We start from the raw sequence: 20,651 nt of genomic DNA, 5'->3' as shown, positions 1-20,651 counted from the left end.
ATACAGTACTGTAAAAATTAAAAAAAATAAAAATAAAAATTAAAATGAATGCTTCAAGTGATGTACATGTATTTTTTTTAAATTAATGTATGTTTGTTTTTTTTTCATAAAAACACCACCTATTGCATTGTTTTTTTGTTAGAATGTGTGAGAATAAGTTAATGCAAATAGATACACACACCAAATAGACTTTCCAGTGATTTGATCGGCATTTCACTTTTTATGGACTTTTTTTGATCTACCAAGAAAAAGAACACTCCCTACTGTGAAACATGGAGGAGGCTCGGTTCTGTTGCTGCTTTTTTTTTTTTTTTACAACCAAGAATGGCGAAGAGAAAAGCATTGGGCTATTCTGAAATGACCTTCTATGAGCCCAGTTCTAAATCCTGTTGAACATCTGTGGAAGGAGCTGAAACGTGCCATCTGGAGAGCACACCATTCAAACCTGAGACAACTGGAGCAGTTTGCTCACGAGGAGGGGTACATAATAGCTCTTGACAGGTGCACAGGTCTCATTGACAGTTACAGAAATCGCTTGATTGCAAAGATTGAGCAACAAAATAGTAAGTTTATTGGTACCATCATTTTTTTGTCCAGGACTGTTTCATTTTTGTTAAATAACTTAAATAACTAATTCAAAGTTACTGGCTTCTTTTGATTGTTTAATTTTTAATACGCTATTTATTCATTTTTACTTTTGTAAGTTTCAAGTGATTTCAGTGACCATTGTGGGGTTTTCTTTCTGACAAGGGGTAACAACAGATTTGTCCATAATGTGTCTCAGTCACTAGTCATCCACTCCAAATACAAACGACAGGGAGGAGCGTTTGTAACCAGAGTAATTCCCGCCTGGCTGCTTTTATTTCTTCAATAATTACTGCGCTCTTTTTTTGTATTTTCTGGGAGGATGCTGCCTCCCACGGGTCATTCTTGGCATTACAGCAGACATCTGCTTTGGAGGATTAGATTCACATCATCAGCATTTGGTCTTTTAGTCATTCATTGCTCTCTTTTACTTGTTTATGTTTGCATGTGTGTGTCTGCGTCCTTGCGGGTGATTATAATAATGTGAAGCATTTTGTTAGGTATGAAAAGTTCTCTATAAATAGATTGATTGATTGCTGTGTGGCGTTGGAGTAGGAAGAACACACATGGTGATTTTTTTTCTTCCTCTCCACGTGCAGTTGTGTCACTCCTAAATAGGCTAAGATGTTAAAAATCCCCCCTTTAGAGAACTGTCAGAGGAAGGTTGAAGAGGCTCTACAACCATCAAGTGGCAGCTCTTGTTATTACACCCTGCAATTTTTGTGCAACATTCTGTGCTCATTATTCAATGGAGGGCTACATACAAAGTGAAGCCAGAACTCTGTGTGTAAAGAACAGTGGATAAAAAAAAGGCTACGTAGCACAGTTCAAATGTCACGTTTTTGTATATAAAGAATAGAGAACAAGATGAATCATTACAAAACTTTTCCCCCCAATAATGTGACTTGTACAAATCAATGAAATTGTTATTTTTTTCAGAGGATTAAAAAAAAAAAAAAAACACACACTCTTGAGCACACTCTTGAAACTGGAAAATTTAATTTTGCGACACAGTAGTAATTTTAACCCAAGATGTTATTTTTCATTAAAATTACATGAAATTCATGGCATTTTGGGGGCTTTTTCTCAGTTTATTAATGAAATACAATGCAGGTAATTTATATAGCCCACACAATAAAATTAAACAAGTAACCAGTGGCCAAATAAATACCACTGAAAAATATCTGGCAGCATAACCATTTGAAGGAACGCTATCGGGTGTAAAGAATTAAAATAAATAGTGCTTCAATTCACATTCAAGTCTGTTTAACAAATGAACCGTTTCGGTTGAGCTTTACGAACACAAGATGATCAGTTTGATCTGAAGGCCTGATTGCGATGTCTCAAGTCGGATCATTGTTTCGCACCATGTCAACGAAGGGTGTAGATTTGAGATGAAGACTGTTGTCACGTTGATGGATACTGTTTTTACAGGTAAATAGATGAACGCAATGCTGGCTCTGAAATTGAATGCTAAGCTGTAAATGAAGTGAATGAAAAACAAAATCCCCATCGGGATAAGCAAATTGCTTAGTAGTATTATTACGATAAGAACTTACAGAATTGCCTCAGTACGCCAGGGAAACATATCAATAAATGGATTACAGATGGAAATGATCTTTCTGCTAAATCTGGCGCAAGCACCTCTTCATGTCCTAGTTTTGATATTATACAACCCCATTTAACATCAATATGAACGTAATTAATAAATGTGCAGCAATTCATTGATTAATCAACAAGTAATCAATTATCAAATGAATAATGAAGCAATTGTTCAGGTTTTCTGGTCAACTTAAATGTGTTCAAATCCTCTGACAATTTCAGCCTCTCAACAGTAAATATTCTCCCATTTCTATAATCCTTTATGAAATCAGACGGATTATGTAGACCAGGGGTGGGATAACTCAGTCGTCCAGGCCGGGAGTCCTGCAGGTTTAAGAGGTTTCCCTTCTTCCAACACAAGCTGATTCCAATCAACAGGATCAGTATCAGGCTTATGCAGAGCTTCAGAGGTGGCAAATCCAGGTCCAGAAAGTAAAAACCCTGCCATTGTTTGACCTTAGCCCCTAGTGCTAGCTGGTTAGCTAGCTCCCTAGCAGGTAAACGAGCGCTATGGGTGCTAGCTAGCTAGCTAGCTAGCTAGCTTGCTCCCTAGCAGGTAAACAGGCACCATGGGTGCTAGCTAGCTAGTGTTAGATTACCTGTTTTTGTAATATTTTGCGTGTTCGAATAAATCAAGAGGGTCCTTGCAAGGTTTTTTAATCAGAAGCTTCTGATGACACAAAGGAATTTCACCAAGCCATGTTTCTGTCCAAATGTGTGTCGTCTCTCTCAGACACGGGGCTTTTATTAGAAAACGCCTCTCCCCTCCTCCCAAGTACAAAATCAGATTACTTTCTTCCAGTATACTAGCTCGTCCTTGAACTTTCAAAAAACAGTTTTCTGACGAACAGAAACTAGACTTCTTAGATAAATAAAAAAAAAAATTAACTTTCTCATTTATGGGAAAAGAGAACAGATAACAAAGAGGACAAAAGCATTGCTCATCAAGCTATATTGAGTTAACAGTTATATCTACATCTTCACAACTATAACTCAATTCAAAAGAGGTCAAATATAAAATGAAATAGTAAAATGTTAACACTAGCTAGCTTGCTCCCTAGCAAGTAAACAGGCACCATGGGTGCTAGCTAACTAGCACCTGACTAGCACCTGAGGCTAAAGCCAAACTGTGGCAGGATTTGTACTTTCTGAATTTGGCACCTGCTGATGAGCTGATCATCTATCAGCTGTGTAGTAGAAGGGAAACATCCCAAATCTGCAGGAGTTTGCCCACCCCTGATGTAGACGGATACGTAAATGTAAGCGTAACCCGAGTACACCCCTGATTCTCACTTGCATCGCATGCTGTGCATTGTGCCACAGACAAAACAAGCAGTGAGGAAGCGCTAATGAGAGGAATCGAATCCAAGTTGGCTCGCTGCCCTTTCATTAAAAGCCAACGATAACAGCCTCTCATTAAACTTTAAATCCAGTTTGCACCTTTTTTCATTAAAAATAAAATAACTACTGCGGCGTCGCAAGACCGTGCAGGGACATTTAAAACTGAATCATGATATCAGTTTTTTGAAGTGTATATTGATTTTCGGGTACTTAATCCATTTTAAATGAATCTAAACAGTTGGGGATGTGTGGATGAGCAGATGTGCAAACTGACAATCTATCAACTCAATGTGGATAGGCCTGGGCCGATTTTACATTCTGCCGGCATGATAATAGTGAGCTGAAATATCGCAGTATTAAAATTATAGCTCTAAAAAGACCTTTTAGATTCACTGAAAAACAGCGGGGTTGCTTTCATTGAACATAATCTATTTTATTTTTAGAGAAAATATACAATATTTGGTACATTAAGAAATGTGTACCATCCATTGTACCATGTTAAATGAAATAATGTTATGTGCTGAGATGATTACACTGTGGTATTTTTCCTGATGTGAAAAGCGAGGTATCAATTTTATGGAGACATTTATTTGTCATAAGAACTCAAAAGTGTGTTTGTCTTACTTGTCTTCCATCAATGTTATGGGCTCGGTCAAGTCGATGGTTTCCGTGGTGATCTCCACCTTGCGAACGTTACCAAAGAAATCGGTGATGAGGACGCTTCCCGGGTCGCGCAGGAACAGGTCGGTACGGTGGCCCGGAGTGGACACGCACTGGCTCTTGGGGCAAACTTTGAACTGCGGGCGACACAAAGGAAGTTAGACAAGCTGTCCATCACAAGTTATTCACTACTCTGACATGCTGTTTATTTGCCTGTCAGCCAAACAGAGAAATGGCAGAAGACTTACAATCCAGAATGCATTGCGGCACATCTGACAAATTGGTCACATTGATCCCAAAAGAGCACCGGAACAAAAGTAATGGGGAAAAGTAATGACAAATGGAGGTTGGAAACTATTTCCTCGGGCCATTGGATTTTTGCAGGATTTTGGGAGGTGGAGGGTGAAACGCGGGTGCTGTTGAGTTAGAACCACGAGTCAGATCGAAGCCAGCATTAGAACCATCATGTCAAAAGTCAACGCCCTTGAACGTTCCATTATATATTCTGTTTCGTTTCCAGCCAGCCAATCTGTGTGCGTGACTTTCATGTGGCTATTTCAGGACCGTCAATGATTTTAATGAGGTAAAAGTGGAAGGTGGTCCTTGTAGTTGTCAAAAATTCCTCCTCCTGGTATGCATAACTTGGCCACCAGTGGGCAGTATGATACCGTCATTGAGACAAATGAAGAATTTCACAAATACTGAGAGACTGTAAAGAAGAAGAAAGGAAATGAGCTCACCAGATCTTTCATAGTAGTTTTGCTGGTGGGGTGGATGTCTTCAAGGAACTCCAGCATGTAGAAAGTGTAACGATCCATCAGATGGACTCCGATGGCTAAATCGGGTTGATGCTGCAATATAGGATAAATTCACACAAGGTCAATCTTTGTACTTTCAAAATAAAACAGTTGATAATAATGTGAATTTATTAGGAGTGTCAGGCGATTACAATTTGTAATCGTAATTAATCACATGTAGAATCGATTAATCAATCGATTAATGGAGTAATCAGATTCATTTTAATTTTGCATTAAAAATGTATTACAAAAGCATTTATTCCCCTGATTACTGTTTATTAAGCAGTGATATTGGTGTTTATTTTGTACTTCGGATTCGTATAGTGATTAATAAAAAGGGGGATAGATGTTGTACTAAAATAATAATAATCAGTGAACAATTACTCTTGATATGCTAAAATCAGAGGATTTGGACAATTTCAAATTAAAAACTCAATTATTACAATAGTTGTCGATTAATTTAATTTAATTTAATTTACGATTAATCGTAAATGTTATATCTGTTCTAAATGTATAATAAAAATGAACAAAATGTTTTCATACTCTTTGAAAAAAATGTTGAACTAATAGAAATATGGCTGCATCTTTTAGTCACTAATACAGTAATTTCACAATAATTCATAAATTTGAGTTAAAATTTAAAAGATGTACTGTATGGTAAAAAAAAAAACAAGTGTGATATTGATTTGTGTTGATCATTTTTCTGCCACTAGATGGCATAATTGCATTTGTAAGACGGTGACAGCTCAGTGCATTGTTCTTTTAATATTAAGAGCTATCTTATCTTTAACATGATGTAACTTGCGAAATTCTGCACATTTTTAAAATTGTAAAATACAACTTAACCTCAGTCTGAACAAATATATGCATTCTTATTACATTTATTACTGCTAAATTTTGCTGTGGACATGTCTGCTGCGTTACAACTGGAATTCCCCCAGTACAGGCTTTCCAAGTAAGGGGTGATCATTAATCGGGTGTTAAAAAAAAAAGAGTGGCGTTAAAGGAACTTTAACTCAAAATTAACGCACTAATTTGGACACCCCTAGAATATTTAATGTGCTTTTATTCATGCAAGCAGGCAACCCACCGACAAAGAGTCCTCGCCGGTTTGACTGCTCGACAGAGCGATGATGTTTGGAGAGTAGAACTTCTCGTACATGGAGGCTCCCTGACAGGTGTCAATGATGAAAAGCAGCTCGTTGTACCTACAAACACACATATAGCGAGTCATAAGAGTAGTCCTTTAGCGGCAGAGAACATTTCAAGCACACAACCTTAGAACCAGCTTTCATCTAGCTGTTGCTATGGTAACTAAGAAAAGTATTGCTCCCTTTTCACCACCCTCTCTTCTCTCCCTTCAAATAAGATATTTGCTCAAATAGTGACCGCACCGCTAACAGTACAGTAGATGTGAGTACCGATGAGTAATGATTTTAAGTTCATTGACGATGTTATTGTTGAAAGTTGACTGCTAACAAAAAGAGTAGCACCAAAGTGCACAAACATCCCTGTAAACAAGTGGCATTTTATTACACTGTTGCTAACAAAAACAGTAGCACCAAAGAGCACAAACAGCCCTATAAACAAGTGGCATTTTATTTAGGGGGGTCAGGCGATTAAATATTTTAATCCTAATTAATCACATGACTTTAATAAACCCTAGTTTGAAACCCTAACCCTAATTTGAAACCCTAGTTTGAAACCCTAACCCTAATGTCAAACCCTAGTTTGAAACCCTAACCCTAATGTGAAACCCTAGTTTGAAACCCTAACCCTAATGCGAAACCCTAGTTTGAAACCCTAACACTAATGTGAAACCCTAGTATGAAACCCTAACCCTAATTTGAAACCCTAGTATGAAACCCTAGTTTGAAACCCTAACCCTAATGTGAAACCCTAGTTTGAAACCCTAACCCTAATGTGAAACCCTAGTTTGAAACCCTAACACTAATGTGAAACCCTAGTATGAAACCCTAACCCTAATTTGAAACCCTAGTATGAAACCCTAGTTTGAAACCCTAACACTAATGTGAAACCCTAGTATGAAACCCTAACCCTAATGTGAAAACCTAGGGTTAGGGTTTCAAACTAGGGTTTCAAATTAGGGTTAGGGTTTCAAACTAGGGTTTCAAATTAGGGTTAGGGTTTCAAACTAGGGTTTCAAATTAGGGTTAGGGTTTCAAACTAGGGTTTCAAATTAGGGTTAGGGTTTCAAATGAGGGTTAGGGTTTCAAACTAGGGTTTTACATTAGGGTTAGGGTTTCAAACTAGGGTTTCAAATTAGGGTTAGGGTTTCAAACTAGGGTTTCAAATTAGGGTTAGGGTTAACCCTAACCCCAATCTCCACAAATATATTCATATTTGCTAAATTTTGACGTGGACGTGTCTGCTGCATTGCGACTGGAATTCTGCCAGTACAGGCTTTCCAAGTAAGGGGCGATCATTAATCGTGCGTTAAAAAAAATTGGTGGCGTTTAACTAATTCGCTCCCCAAAATGTATAAATACGTTCTATTTTAAATGTATTAAGTGTCCCAAAGATGTATTTATACATTTTTTATGTGTTTTTTTGTTGTTGCTAGGGCATACATACAGAAGGCTTTGATGCAGAATCTCAGAACGGTTGAAGAAATGGCCTAGAGGTGGCAGCAGAGCAAACGAGATCAACCAGGCCCAAATTGAAACAAAGCTGTTTTCCCCACAATTTGAAATAGATATGTGAACAATGGTAAAACTTAGCTATATTCTAATGCTAGTTGCTGCAAAACGGAAACAGATAGAAATATACTTTTTTTCTATGAAAGAAGAGACTTTAATCTTTCTTTTGGTGGGTTAGTTTTTTTATAGCAATAAAACACAATATTGTGTGAACCTTGCAAAATCAGTCAAAATATAGTAAAACAGCCGGGAGTGAAGGGGATTGCTTCAGTGAAACTTTAAATTATCTCAAAATTAATGCACTAATTTTGACACCCATAATTTTATTCCAACTTACGTTATGTGCTGACGGCATCTTTCAAAACAAGCCTGTCAAGTAGCCTCAGACATGAGGTCCCTCCCTCCATTATGATGTGTTCATGTTGCAGGAAACTAACTAACTATGCAACTCATTTGCTCAGCCCAGAGTGTCTTAAGTTGTTTTTTTTGCAGTTTTGTTTAATTTTGCACCAAATAGATACCACTCACCTTCTGCAGTCTCGTAAATAGAAGTAGTAGGTAGTAAGTAAGGATGGGCCAATAACTCTTTTTGACTAGTAGTATTTGGGTGCTTCTCAGAAAACGTGTGCCCAAAATAGAACCTGTACCAAACCAGTTAAAAGTTATATTTTCTTTTAGTCAAGCTTTTCAGCAGTGTGCAATGAATAAATTAAGATAGTGTACTTGTTCGCAAGCGATTGTTGAATAATGCGTCATATTGGAACACTCAACAAAAATGGAGAATTACCCCCGAAATGGTGAACAATGGCTGTCATGCTCCGTCGGTACATTCGAGGATCACATATACACAACTTATTAGCTGTTCGATTTGCGAAATACAAAATGCCTACAGCTCAACTGTGTGTCTTTCAAATCCTGCAGATTCACGTGCAAGTCCGTCTATTTTACTGGTCAATAGGTACCAATAAAACTGGATACCACGCTCAACCTGTAGCATTTAGCTATCATGGCATAAACGTTTTTTTCTTTTACATGTTAACATCTCATTTTCAAGTGAAGCCACTAAACATCTGGTTCTACTTACCAAAGTCATACCCATCTTATAATATTTCACATTGCTTTAGTCAAAAATAATAATAATAATATTGTCTTTATTCACCACAGTGTTATGTAGAGAAATGTTGTTACCAGTTTAGCTCATTTGCATTTTTGCTATTTAGAAAAGCTCTACAGTAAATAAAACATTCATTAGTAGAAAATGTATTTTTTATTATATCCCACGGGTCGCTTAAAAATGGACAGCAGGCCAAAAAGGGCCCCCGGGCTATGGTTTGGACACCACTGCTTTCATTATTTACAAGTTAGGACATCATTTACCTTCTTTTTTGCCACATCTGTTCAAAGGCGTCTGCCATCTCAAAGGTGCTGATTTCCTCAGAGTCTTGGAACTTCAGGAAGCCGTTACCACCATGTCCTTTACAACACACAAATACATTTTTATTTTTTTAAAGCAATCTATTAAATCTTGTAACTATTAAAAGAGATAAATAAGAAAGACACAACATTTAAAATAAACTAAGAATCAGACAGCAAAGACTTTCCTATTACTGCATTGAACTTTTTACACTTGCCTGACAGTTAAGAATGTTGCAATGGTCGCTAAAACATCGCCCATACAGTTCATAAAAGTTGTGTCAGTTAGACATTTAAAATTATTGTACAATGACCTGTCAGGTAAATGAGGACGTTGCTTCGGTCATCAGACAAGAGACGCTTGGATCGCGGCATGCTAGGCGGAAGCCTCCCGGTCAGAACTCGCAAAAAATTCTCCACAGTCACCTACAACGTAGACACAGCAACATTACTTGGGCTCACCATGTGAATACCAAGTAAAGGCAACTTTAGGTGGAAAGGTGGCTTGAACTTGGATCCTGCCTAACGCACCCCGTATCCTCGGTAGTCCACCTCCACATCGTCGCCATAAACGTTCAGCTCCATGTTCTTGTGGCTGAACACGGTGGCTGGCTTCGGGTTCCTGGGGTTGCAAGCCATGTCGTCTGACAGCATCAGCACGATGTGACTGGTAGATCAGGCAAAAGGTCACATACACTACAAAACAGTTTCTATTGTAATTGTATTGCGGGACTGGCTAATTGCTTGACATTTCTGATACAGTAGTCTTTTGTCAGTGAAATGGATAGCGTAATATATCATCTGCTAGCAAGTGAGTCATTATGCTTTGCCAAAATTATCAAAGCCAACCAATCAAATGTTTTCACACCTGTGAGAAAACACCTCTCAAAGACTAGGGATGCTCCGATCCGATATGTGGATCGGGTATCGGCCCAGATATTGGGGGGGGGGGGGGGGAATTTATCCGGTATCTGTCAAAATGGTCCCGATCCACAGACGCTTATCTCCTGGGCGCGCGCACGTCCATGTCGCCAATGACGAGGTGAGACGGGGACTGGTGAAGTAAATATTTCCCGATGCCAATTTGGCACAATCAATGTCTGTCAAAATTGCACCGGGGGAACATCGGAAGCCATTTGGCAGGAAGGCGGGCCCCGCGTCGCCAGCTAGAGCGAGACGCCGTCTCCTTGCCACCGGCTCGCTGCCTCGCCGCCGACCTCCGCTCTTTCTCTCGCGAAGGTCCACTGCCCGATCGGGGCCTGCCTCGCTGCTGCCGCGAGTGGCGAGCCGGCAGGCTCCATGGAAGGACGGCCGTGTGGGAAGCGGCAATAGAGTTTGCAGAGGCGGGCGAGACAACGAATAACGTAATTATTTATGCCTGTTGTAATGGCATTTTGTACATAAAGGTGGCATTTGGTGATCATCTATTTTCTTAACTCATTCACTGCCATTAATTCATGAAAATAAAAAAAAGATTAGTAAAAATTAGGGGCGACAGGCGACTAAAATTTGTAATTGTAATTAATCGCATGACGTCACTAGTTAACTCACGATTAATCACAACTTTTATATCTGTTCTAAATGTACAATAAAAAAATTCTAGGTTTTCACACTCTTGTTAACAAAAGTGAAAAAAAATGTTAAACTAATAGAAATAGTTCAAATGAATTTTTGACGTCTATAGCCATCAATGGCAGTGAATGAGTTAAACTATGAAGAGCATGTAGCCTATGAATATTTCTTTACGTGCAGACATGACAGACACTGTGTAGGCAGAAGCAAGTGGCGCAGGAGCCTTGGCCACATCAAACTCATTTTGTTAACAGAAGAATCAGGCGAGCCTTGGCCACATTATGCACGGTTGAAACCATTAACACTGCTTGAATGTAAAAAAACAAAAGTGTACCGTCACTTAAGTAATGATTACATTCATTCAATATACATTCAATACATGTATTGAATATATTGAATGGAAATCATACTCTAATAAATGTTCAAAAAATATTGCAAAACATTAAAGAACATCTAAAAGCATTAGAGTTTTTTTTTGTGGAAATATATTGAATATTATTTGGGGGGGGGGGGGACTAGTGCAAAGACAATTTAGTATGGATCGTATCAGTATTGGCAGATACTGACCCCAAAGTATCGGTATATAATCGGTAATGAAAAAAGTGGATCGTAACATTCCTATGAAAGACTAAAGAAAAGTCTCAATCTAAAGAAAAACAATGAAGGAAATCGAAACACTAAGCCTTTTGGGCTATAGCTGACCCTACAAACCCAAACAATACGTTTTCATTCACCATCATTTCAGTTCAGGTCTGACGACAAATCTTGAAACCTGAAATGTTCTATTCAACAGTATTGTCCTCACCTATCAGGGATGCCAAGACGCTTCACGCTCCTGTACACGGACAGTGTGTTGGCCACATGCCGGTAGTTGAACCAGTATCTGGACGTGCACACCTGTTAAAAGCACGCATATTTTGAAATGTGAATACAAAGAGTGCACATTAGCATTTTTCTATTGTCGACAAAAGGTTCAAAGGGACTCTTTGACACTGTGCACTGACCAGAACCGCCCAGTTGTTGGTGTGGCCGCGGCTGAAGAACTGCTTCGTGGAGTTCTTGTTTGAAAAAGCGAAAGAAAAGCTTTAGTTTCAGCTAAAATAAATGACCGGAAGATGACAAGCACGGCAAGCTAACAGGAACACAATCAAAACATGACGGCACAGGAGGCAAACCGGTCAAATGCGTCGCACAAATGAATAAAAGTTTGAAACAATCCGGGTTTAGCATCGAGTGTTAACGCTTACCTCGACATTAATGCTGTCCGCCGAGAATAAGATTGTCAATAAGACTGCTAGAGTTAGAATTTTCATGATGTGGTAGTAGAGCTGCCAAAACCAGGAAGTCAAAGCGATAAACACGCCGGCTCGGTCAAACGAGTACTTCCGGTTGATACGTGTCAAAGTAAGACTAACTGTCACGCCATTTATGTAATGTAAAGCAAATATTTATGTCTCTTTTTTTTTTTTGTTATTTATGAAGACTTGGCTGCCGTGTCACATAATGTACAAATTACGGCTTTATAGATTTATTTCTTTGAACGAATGAATGAATTAATGAATTCTTTGAGATGACATAAACGAACAACTAGCAGACAATATTAAACAACATAAAATAATAACATTAAGTTGTATTAGTCGACAAGGAGTAACAAAAAAATACTGATGTATATACACATTATTATTCCTAAAATGCTTACTGTAAGTAAGTTGACATTTTAATTTGTAAATTGTATACACTTATAGCATATATATATATATATATATATATATATATATATATATATATATAGTACGATTTTCTTTTTTTTACATTAGCGGATGGTAACACGACTTTTTTTTCTCCTCAAGAAAAACGAGATTCTGGCGTTCAAGAATAAATATATGCAGGTAAAAGTGTGTTTTATCAACTGTTTTCATTAGCTAATTTAACATGTTAGTCCACAGCATAGTAAAGCTACAGAAACACGTTGTTTTGATAGCATAAAAGCCTGAGCCAGTGTTAGCTAGCTTTTGGTTTTAAAATGGGCAAAACAATAAATGTGCCAAGTTATTTAAATGTGTATAACTCGATGTCAAATTTTATTTATACTTAGCTACACAACCCTTAAGTGACTGCCACAGTCACTCAATTTGTACTCCTATAGTACAATGTTCACACATCCTTTTTGTTAGCTTTTTGTGACATAGTTAACCACAAATAAATACAGCACAGTGACAGTTATCCAAGTGGTGAGCACTTCTGCCTCAAAGTTCTGAAGTTCTGTGTTTGAATCTGGGCTCCGGCCTTCCTGTGTGGTGTTTGCATACTCTCCAGGTACTCTGGCTTCCTCCCACATTCCAAAAACATGCATGTTAGGGTCATTAAATACTCTAAATAATCCATAAATGTGAATCTGAGTCTTAATGCTGGATTTTCTCTGTGACCTGCGATTAACTGGTGATCAGCCCAGGATGTTACACTGACTCAGATGGGATAGGCTCCAGGTCAGAGAGGCTAAGGTCAAAACATGTTCCAGGAAATCAAAATGTCTCACCCCTGCAAAAAAAAAGTGATTTTGTGAGAAGTGGGCAACAGATCTCTTGTCTTTTTCCAGCCATCATAACACACGCTAAATCACTGTGGCTCAAGTCAAATGATGGCCTCGAACCAAACACGTAAACGATTACGTACTTGGCTGCGCGGCAACATTATGCAACAACACCTACTAAAACATTTCACAGCGTTTTTAGATGTTTAAGGGAAAGTTCACAGTGCTGTATCTGAATAAGAAATGTTTTAATGAAGTAGTTGCTTTAGATATAAAAGAAAAGGAAGGGATGAGTCAGCACAAACACAAATAAGTGAGCTTGTAAAATGATTGACATGCTTTTCATAAAATGCAAAAACATGATTTTATTCCTTATTCCTTAAAAACTACCATCGTTTTTCTGGTAAACGCACAACCTTGTTATGGTAGAATTTAAGGCTTTATTTTTGAAAAATTATGTTTCTTTATGTAAAATAAATAAATAAATAACTTTATTATTTTATGACTTCCCACATAAAAATAGGCCATTCACATAACATTACAACAACCATCCATCCATTATCTGAACTGCTTATTCTTAGCATCATTCTTATATGTTAGTATTTTTCAAATTTTACGCGTTTTAACTATGTACTGTATATGTTTAACTTCAAAATCAGAATCTTGTAAAATCCCGAGTTCCCAACGTTAAGAATTGCCAACTTTATTCATGTGAAATGATGTTCTTTTTACTTATACATTTTGAATACTGATTTTATTCTCATGAACATGACATTTTGCTCATAACATTAAGATATTTGTCTTGGAAAAAAAAAAAATTCCATGTGGCCAAATACTCTATACTAGTGAATAATTTGTCATAGTATACTTAGAAAGTCTCATTTTTATTGCAGGAAAACTACATATACTTTTTTTTTATAGTGAAATTGTTTTTGTTTTGTTTTTTCATGCTATGACTTTTTGTCTTCTTTGGGGATTTTTTGGGGGGGCCTAAATCCAACTTAAATTATTCACATTTTCCCAATGGCTCAATCCTCATTCCTATTTTATGTGCTTAAGCTTGATAATATTCTAATTAAATTCCGATTTTATGATGTAATACTACATTTCTTCTGGTGAAATAACTTTCTTACAGTATTTACGTAATATTGTAGACTTTTTGTCTTAAAACCTTTTTTTTTTTTTTTCAGGGAGACCCTAATCCTTGAAACATTGAAGAATGAAGAGGGGAAGGACGGTTGAAAGGTTGAATGAAAATTCAAAAATATATATATAAAAAAAAAAAGAGAGCAATGATGATGAAATTACCGAATGAACAATACTGAGCTCTCCAGAATAAAATAATAATAATAATAAAAAATTAAAATAAATAAATAAAAAATAAATAAAGGTTAAATGAAAGGATGAAAGGTAAAACTGTGTTGTCGGTTGATTGTAGATGTTGTCTTTTCAGAATGGCCAAGTGGGAGGAGGTCGATTTTCAACAGGACTGGACCAAGAACTGACCCCTGGGGAACACCAGAGGAAAGTGGTTGTGGAAAGATTTTTTTCAGCTGCATACAGCCAGAGATTTATGATTTGAACCGGTCTAGTGTGTCAGATAAACTAATATTATTAGTCTGGCGTAGGAGATAGCGTTGAAGGCTGCGCTCAAGTTGAAGAGAATGAGGATGGATAATAGTCTGGAATCAGCTGCCATCAGGAGGTCATTATTGATATTTCAGAAGGCTGTCGCTACCGCGGCGCGACTGGAAACCGAACTGACACGTTTAAATGCAAAAGTCGACAAGCGCCGTTTAGACAAGAATAGAGCCATGCATGCCTACTGGCAGACTGCCAATCATCATGGCATTGTTTCATATTGCGTTTCTTAACTGTGCTAACAACTCTTATGTAAAACTTCAAAAATACAATACTAGTTTTATTTTACAAACTGAAAAGGCCATACTATTTTTACAGGAGGCGAACAAGTGACACCTGTGATTTCTTGTAAACTTGCTGCTAATGTACAATGTAGCTTCGATTATGCTTGAAAGTGAGCATAAAATGTCACTTTTAAGTGTGCTGCCGACAGATAACAGTGCAAAAGAGATGATGTCATCAAACTCATCGGTCAGAGAGTAATCAGGTTCGCAAAATCTGCAAGTCACGTATTCAGGCACAGTCACAGATACAGAACTGTAGAATGTGAGAACGGTGAACGTAAATGGCCCCAAAAAATACCTGAACATCACATGATAAGATTCATACGTTCTCAAATTAGGCCCGTATCTCACTGAGCGGCGAAGATTTGGGAGTGTTTGCGAAAGTTGTGAATGTTTTTCATTTGCTCCCAAAAACGTATAATAGATATGTTCTATTTTAAATATTACCATGCTCCCAAATACATATCTATGCGTTTTTTATGTTGTTGTTTTTTTAGGGATGCACGATAATGCTATTTTCAACCGATACAGATAAACCAATCATTTAGAAAGTGCCGATGTCGATAACCGATAAGTAAGCCGATAATTGTTTGCAAAATTAACTTGAATACAAATACTGAATACTTGAATACTTTTGAGTCCTACTCTAAGTCCAACATGTTCAAATACATTGAAACATTGTGTAAAGCAGCATTAAGCTGAATTTGATTGATATCTCTGCTTCAAAGACAACCAGTAACTCATTTTGAGCTTGCAAAAAAAAAACCAGTAATGTTTTAAAATTGCAACCAAAATCTGTGAGCGTAACATTTTGGGGAGCCACAGTAAAGAAAGCCCACATCGGCGACTGCCATGTCACCACGATGCATCTTCTGTAAACACGAGGTCGCGCGCATTATGACATCACAAATATGCGACACTACCATAGGAGAGGGGAGGGGTTGAGGACTTGGGCACAACTTGAGCCACAACCACAACAGATGGACCAACGTGGCTTGTCTGTTATTATTGGTGGATTTCTTTATTATCTAGTTTATCTGTTTGACGTCAAATTGGTCGATAATTGCCGATAATTATCGGCCACCAATATAATTGTGCGTCCCTATTTTTCTATGCTAGAGCAAACAGAAGGCTTTGATGCAGCCTCTGAACTGAAGAGAATGCTTGAAGCAATGGTAGTTATTACAAAAACGGCCAGCAGGTGGCAGCAGAGTATACGAGATCAACCAGGACCATGTTGCAAACAAGCTCTTTCTCCTATTGTTTTAAGTAGATTTGTGAATATTGATGAAATTTAGCTATATTCTAATGCTAATTGCTGTAAAACGGAAACAGATAGAAATATACTTTTTTTTCCTGATGAAAGAAAATACTCTAATCTTTCTTTTGTTAGGTTCCATGTTTTTATAGCAATAGAACACAATATTGTGTGGGCCTTGCAAAATCAGTAAAAATCCAGCAAAATAGCCGGGAGCGAAGGGGGTTGCTTCAGTAAAAATGGCTGCGAGTGAATGAGTTAATGGTCACAAGCAGTTTTTCTTGTCACCAAGATTTTTAACATCCTCAAAATTCGGACAAAACAGCTTAAAAAACTATTTATTCATTATTATATTGTTCATTTTTATATTAATTAGTAATCTAAAATCACTTTAATTGGGAGAAATTACTGTATTTTCCGTGTAATATTACGACTTCAAGTGAGCATACTTGACATTCTTGAATTATTAAAAAATATCAAAAAAAAAAATTAAGTGACAAATGTACAGTATTTTTATATTTGATGTTGGCCGGGCATCAGAGGGGGCAGCTGAGGCCCGCATTTGCATCAGTAAGGAAAATGAGGGAGGAGGACAGAGAGGATGGAGAGGGAGGCATGAGAGAGAGGAGAGAGAGCGAGAGAGAGAGAGAGAGAGAGAGAGCGAGCGAGTGAGGAGGAGGGCGTCGTTTCGCCGCGGCTTCGCCTGCAGGAATCCCGGAGTAGAGCGCACGCACACGGCCACGATGCGTTGAGCTTGCGGCGGTGTGACTTGTACGGAGTCGCTGAGGAGCAAAAAATAAATAAATAAATATATTTTTTTTAAAACAAAACAAAAACGAGAGCATTTAAAGGCAAACAAGTTGCAAATCTCAGAGGAGATGAACACCAACGATGCCAAGGAGTATCTGGCACGGCGGGAGATACCTCAACTATTTGAGGTGAGGCACGGAGGCATGCATGGGGATGATGTGCACGGTTCTCGCTGTGATTTTTTGCGTTTCCAAAAATAGACAAGAGAAGAGAGATTATTTATGGGATGCTTCAAGTGAAACGCATCCGTCAAGATGTCTTGCTTGCATGCTTCCATAACTGTTCAATTGACAATTCCATCAAGTGTGATGCATGTTGGACACAATGTTCCTCACAAAAAAGTGCAGTGCAATGCATTCTGCTCAGACTCACTCATTATTTACGTTTTACTTTCTTGTTATGTAATGAAACCTTACATCAACCTAGACCTGAATTTATTAGTTTATTCAACCCCTTGTAGCTAATTGACAAAAATATGAATCTACAAAACCGTTTAATTACACTACTGATGTTTTTTTTCTTACAATTTTATAATAATAATACCTTTATTCAACCAGATAAAAACCCATTAAGATCAAGATCTCTTTTACAAAGGTGACCTGGCCAAGAGGTCAACAGCACACATCATTAAAACTAACTACACATACAATAAATTTAAAAACTATTTTTTTTTTACAAATGTATAATGTCTTAAAATTGAAAAATAAAATCAAGTGCATACACGTTAAAGGACAAATAACAAATCATAAACACAGGCACTGCTGAGTCGTCTCACATTGTTTATCAGTCAATATGGATCGAAAGTGTGAGAGAATTTTAACAATTGGAGTATTTTAAAAATTGTAGTATTTTCTTTTCAGCGTTGTTGTGCCTGAATACTCCTTAATTCTTTATTTGCAAAATCTCTCTAGTATCCTTAAATTCCTTTCTTCGAGTAAAATTCTGACTTCATTCGCATAATCTTACAATTTACGCATAAAAATTCTTTAGTCTTGTAACAACTTGTTTTTATTTTATCTATTTTAAATGTTCCAACACTAGTTTGTTATTTATATTATAATATATTTGTTATTCTCCTAAAAATCTGGAAAATCCAAATTTCTTTTAAATTCTGACTTCTCATCATTTTTATTTATTAATTTTTTTAGTAATTGTATTTTTGTTTTCAATATTGCTTGCCAAATCCTCTTTTGTTGTTTCTGTTTAAGCACGCAAGGTCATCATATTTTTACGATTATAATTTTACTTTTTGCTCATAAAAAACGTTCTTCTTAATATGCTAACTTTTTTGTGTATTTTTTTTTTGTAGTTGTGGTATCTTTCTTGCTTTCTTGTACAGATTTTCCAAGTACTCAATTTGTTGATGCCTGAGTAAAATTTAAAAAATCATAAATTTTAACTTAATATTCATAAAAAATATGATTTTATTGTATTTTTTTTTTTCAGTATGACCCTAAAATCTTTTGTATGTTTAGTAAAGTGGTTTTCCACATAACTAAAAATGTTAAAGCAATGATTAAATTTTGTCATGTTCATGCACTCTAAAATCACTTTTTTTTTTTAATTGGTAAAATTACATTTATTTATTTATTTTGCATGTACCTTTTTCCATGAATTGTATTTTTATTTTGAATGTGGCTTTATACTTAATTTTTATTTTTGTATGTCTTGAAATGAGAAGCCATAAAATAAAGTAAAAATTTAACAATTAGGAAAAAAAAAACTTGTAATGTTAACATTATTGTCAATCATGAATGTCGCATTTATTTTTGTGTAACCTTAAAACTACTTGATACTTATGTTTTAATCTATCTTGAAAAAACAATTTTTTCCACATAAAATGAAAATCTTGACTTCGTAATTTTACAAGATTTTAATTTCCCGTGTGGTGCTCACACTTCTTGGGATGTTTTGAGCAGAGAAGCAAGAGGAAGAACTCCTGTATATTATCCGCCATAATGATAATAATGAAATCCATTCATACTCCGAGAGGCGTGCAGTGAATGGGCTGATGCTGTTAATTGGGCCTCACTTACGAGCAATCGTCTAATACAAGCGAGCAATCACAGGCCTTTTATTGCTTACTGCCGACTGTTATTTAAATGCACTGATAACGATGCCACAAAATTGATGTTTTCTTTAATTGGAGGAAGTCTCTCATGCTGCGACTCGACTCGACTCTCTCCGTATTGACTTCTAGAGCCTGCTGACGGGTCTGATGTACCACCGGCCCGATGACCCCGTGGACTACCTGGAGGGCTGCCTGAAAAAAGTGCGGGAGCTGGGCGGGCCAGACAAGGTGCGGTGGGACACGTTCGTGGGCCAGGAGAAGAAGACGCTGCCGCCCCTGAACGGTGGCCAGTCGCGCCGCTCGCTCTTCAGAAACGGTGAGGGAACCGGCGTGTTGCAGAAAACGGATGGATGGCTCGATCGTCATTTTCAAAGTGTGGTACCATTAGCATTAGTGGTACGCGGGCTCCCTCTAGTGGTATGCAAAAGAATCACTGCCCAAGTACAATTCAGTTATATTTATTTTTTTAGTACAATTCATTTGCATGCCAACTGTTATTGCTTAAACTTTGTTTAGGTACAATTTTTATACATATTTTATGTGGCATACTGTATATTTGATTTGAGTCATTCATTCATCAATTTACTTAATATTAACTAGACAAAATAAGGCAAATTATTTTAAGACATAAAATCCGTATGAATGCTTGTCTCAGTATTCACTGAAAAGGATGGAAGCATTTTAAGCACAGAGACAATTCATTTGAACGCTGCTGGTCTTTCAGCATTCATGATTAATAATGGTAGAAGAAGAAGCCAAATCTATTTTAAAGACATCAGTCTGAATGCTCGACTCTCAGCATCTACACAAGAGGAAAAAGAGTTTTTAAGCACAAAACACATCAGTCTGAATGCTCGACTCTCAGCATCTACACAAGAGGAAAAAATTGTTTGTAGGCACAAACATCAGTCTGAATGCTCAACTCTCAGCATCTACACAAGAGGAAAAAATAGTTTGTAGGCACAAACATCAGTCTGAATGCTCGACTCTCAGCATCTACACAAGAGGAAAAATAGTTTGTAGGCACAAACATCAGTCTGAATGCTCGACTCTCAGCATCTACACAAGAGGAAAAAATAGTTTGTAGGCACAAACATCAGTCTGAATGCTCGACTCTCAGCATCTACACAAGAGGAAAAAATAGTTTGTAGGCACAAACATCAGTCTGAATGCTCGACTCTCAGCATCTACACAAGAGGAAAAATAGTTTTTAAGCACAAACACATCAGTCTGAATGCTCGACTCTCAGCATCTACACAAGAGGGGAAAAATAGTTTGTAGGCACAAACATCAGTCTGAATGCTCGACTCTCAGCATCTACACAAGAGGAAAAAGAGTTTTTAAGCACAAAACAGTCTGAATGCTCGACTCTCAGCATCTACACAAGAGGAAAAAATAGTTTGTAGGCACAAACATCAGTCTGATTG

General features: G+C 37.2%; 2 protein-coding genes across 4 annotated transcripts in view; one reads left to right on the top strand and one right to left on the bottom strand.

The window, feature by feature from the left end:
• pigk (phosphatidylinositol glycan anchor biosynthesis, class K) overlaps window positions 1-12,014 on the bottom strand; it is a 48,373-nt gene extending 36,359 nt beyond the window's left edge. Inside the window, exons 1-9 of the mRNA XM_077555580.1 lie at window positions 11,878-12,014; window positions 11,635-11,688; window positions 11,436-11,527; window positions 9,590-9,725; window positions 9,373-9,484; window positions 9,023-9,119; window positions 6,076-6,193; window positions 4,929-5,039; window positions 4,153-4,325 (exon numbers count right to left, since the gene is read on the bottom strand). Coding sequence (XP_077411706.1) covers window positions 4,153-4,325; window positions 4,929-5,039; window positions 6,076-6,193; window positions 9,023-9,119; window positions 9,373-9,484; window positions 9,590-9,725; window positions 11,436-11,527; window positions 11,635-11,688; window positions 11,878-11,943 — 959 coding nt within the window. The 5' untranslated portion in view covers window positions 11,944-12,014. The remainder of the gene's footprint in view (window positions 1-4,152; window positions 4,326-4,928; window positions 5,040-6,075; window positions 6,194-9,022; window positions 9,120-9,372; window positions 9,485-9,589; window positions 9,726-11,435; window positions 11,528-11,634; window positions 11,689-11,877) is intronic.
• Window positions 12,015-12,266: 252 nt separating this feature from the next.
• The window catches only part of ak5 (adenylate kinase 5), a 45,615-nt gene continuing 37,230 nt past the window's right edge, over window positions 12,267-20,651 (top strand). Inside the window, exons 1-5 of one of the 3 annotated variants that reach the window (XM_077557606.1) lie at window positions 12,267-12,334; window positions 12,481-12,519; window positions 14,351-14,405; window positions 14,614-14,684; window positions 19,354-19,540. In XM_077557606.1, coding sequence (XP_077413732.1) covers window positions 19,372-19,540 — 169 coding nt within the window. In that variant the 5' untranslated portion in view covers window positions 12,267-12,334; window positions 12,481-12,519; window positions 14,351-14,405; window positions 14,614-14,684; window positions 19,354-19,371. The other 2 variants (XM_077557607.1, XM_077557605.1) reach the window with 2 other exon arrangements.

This window comes from Vanacampus margaritifer, chromosome 2 (assembly GCF_051991255.1).
Source record: "Vanacampus margaritifer isolate UIUO_Vmar chromosome 2, RoL_Vmar_1.0, whole genome shotgun sequence".
NCBI classification, from domain to species: domain Eukaryota; kingdom Metazoa; phylum Chordata; class Actinopteri; order Syngnathiformes; family Syngnathidae; genus Vanacampus; species Vanacampus margaritifer.
Note: the sequence above shows the minus strand (reverse complement) of the source record. Positions and strands in the feature narration are given on the sequence as shown.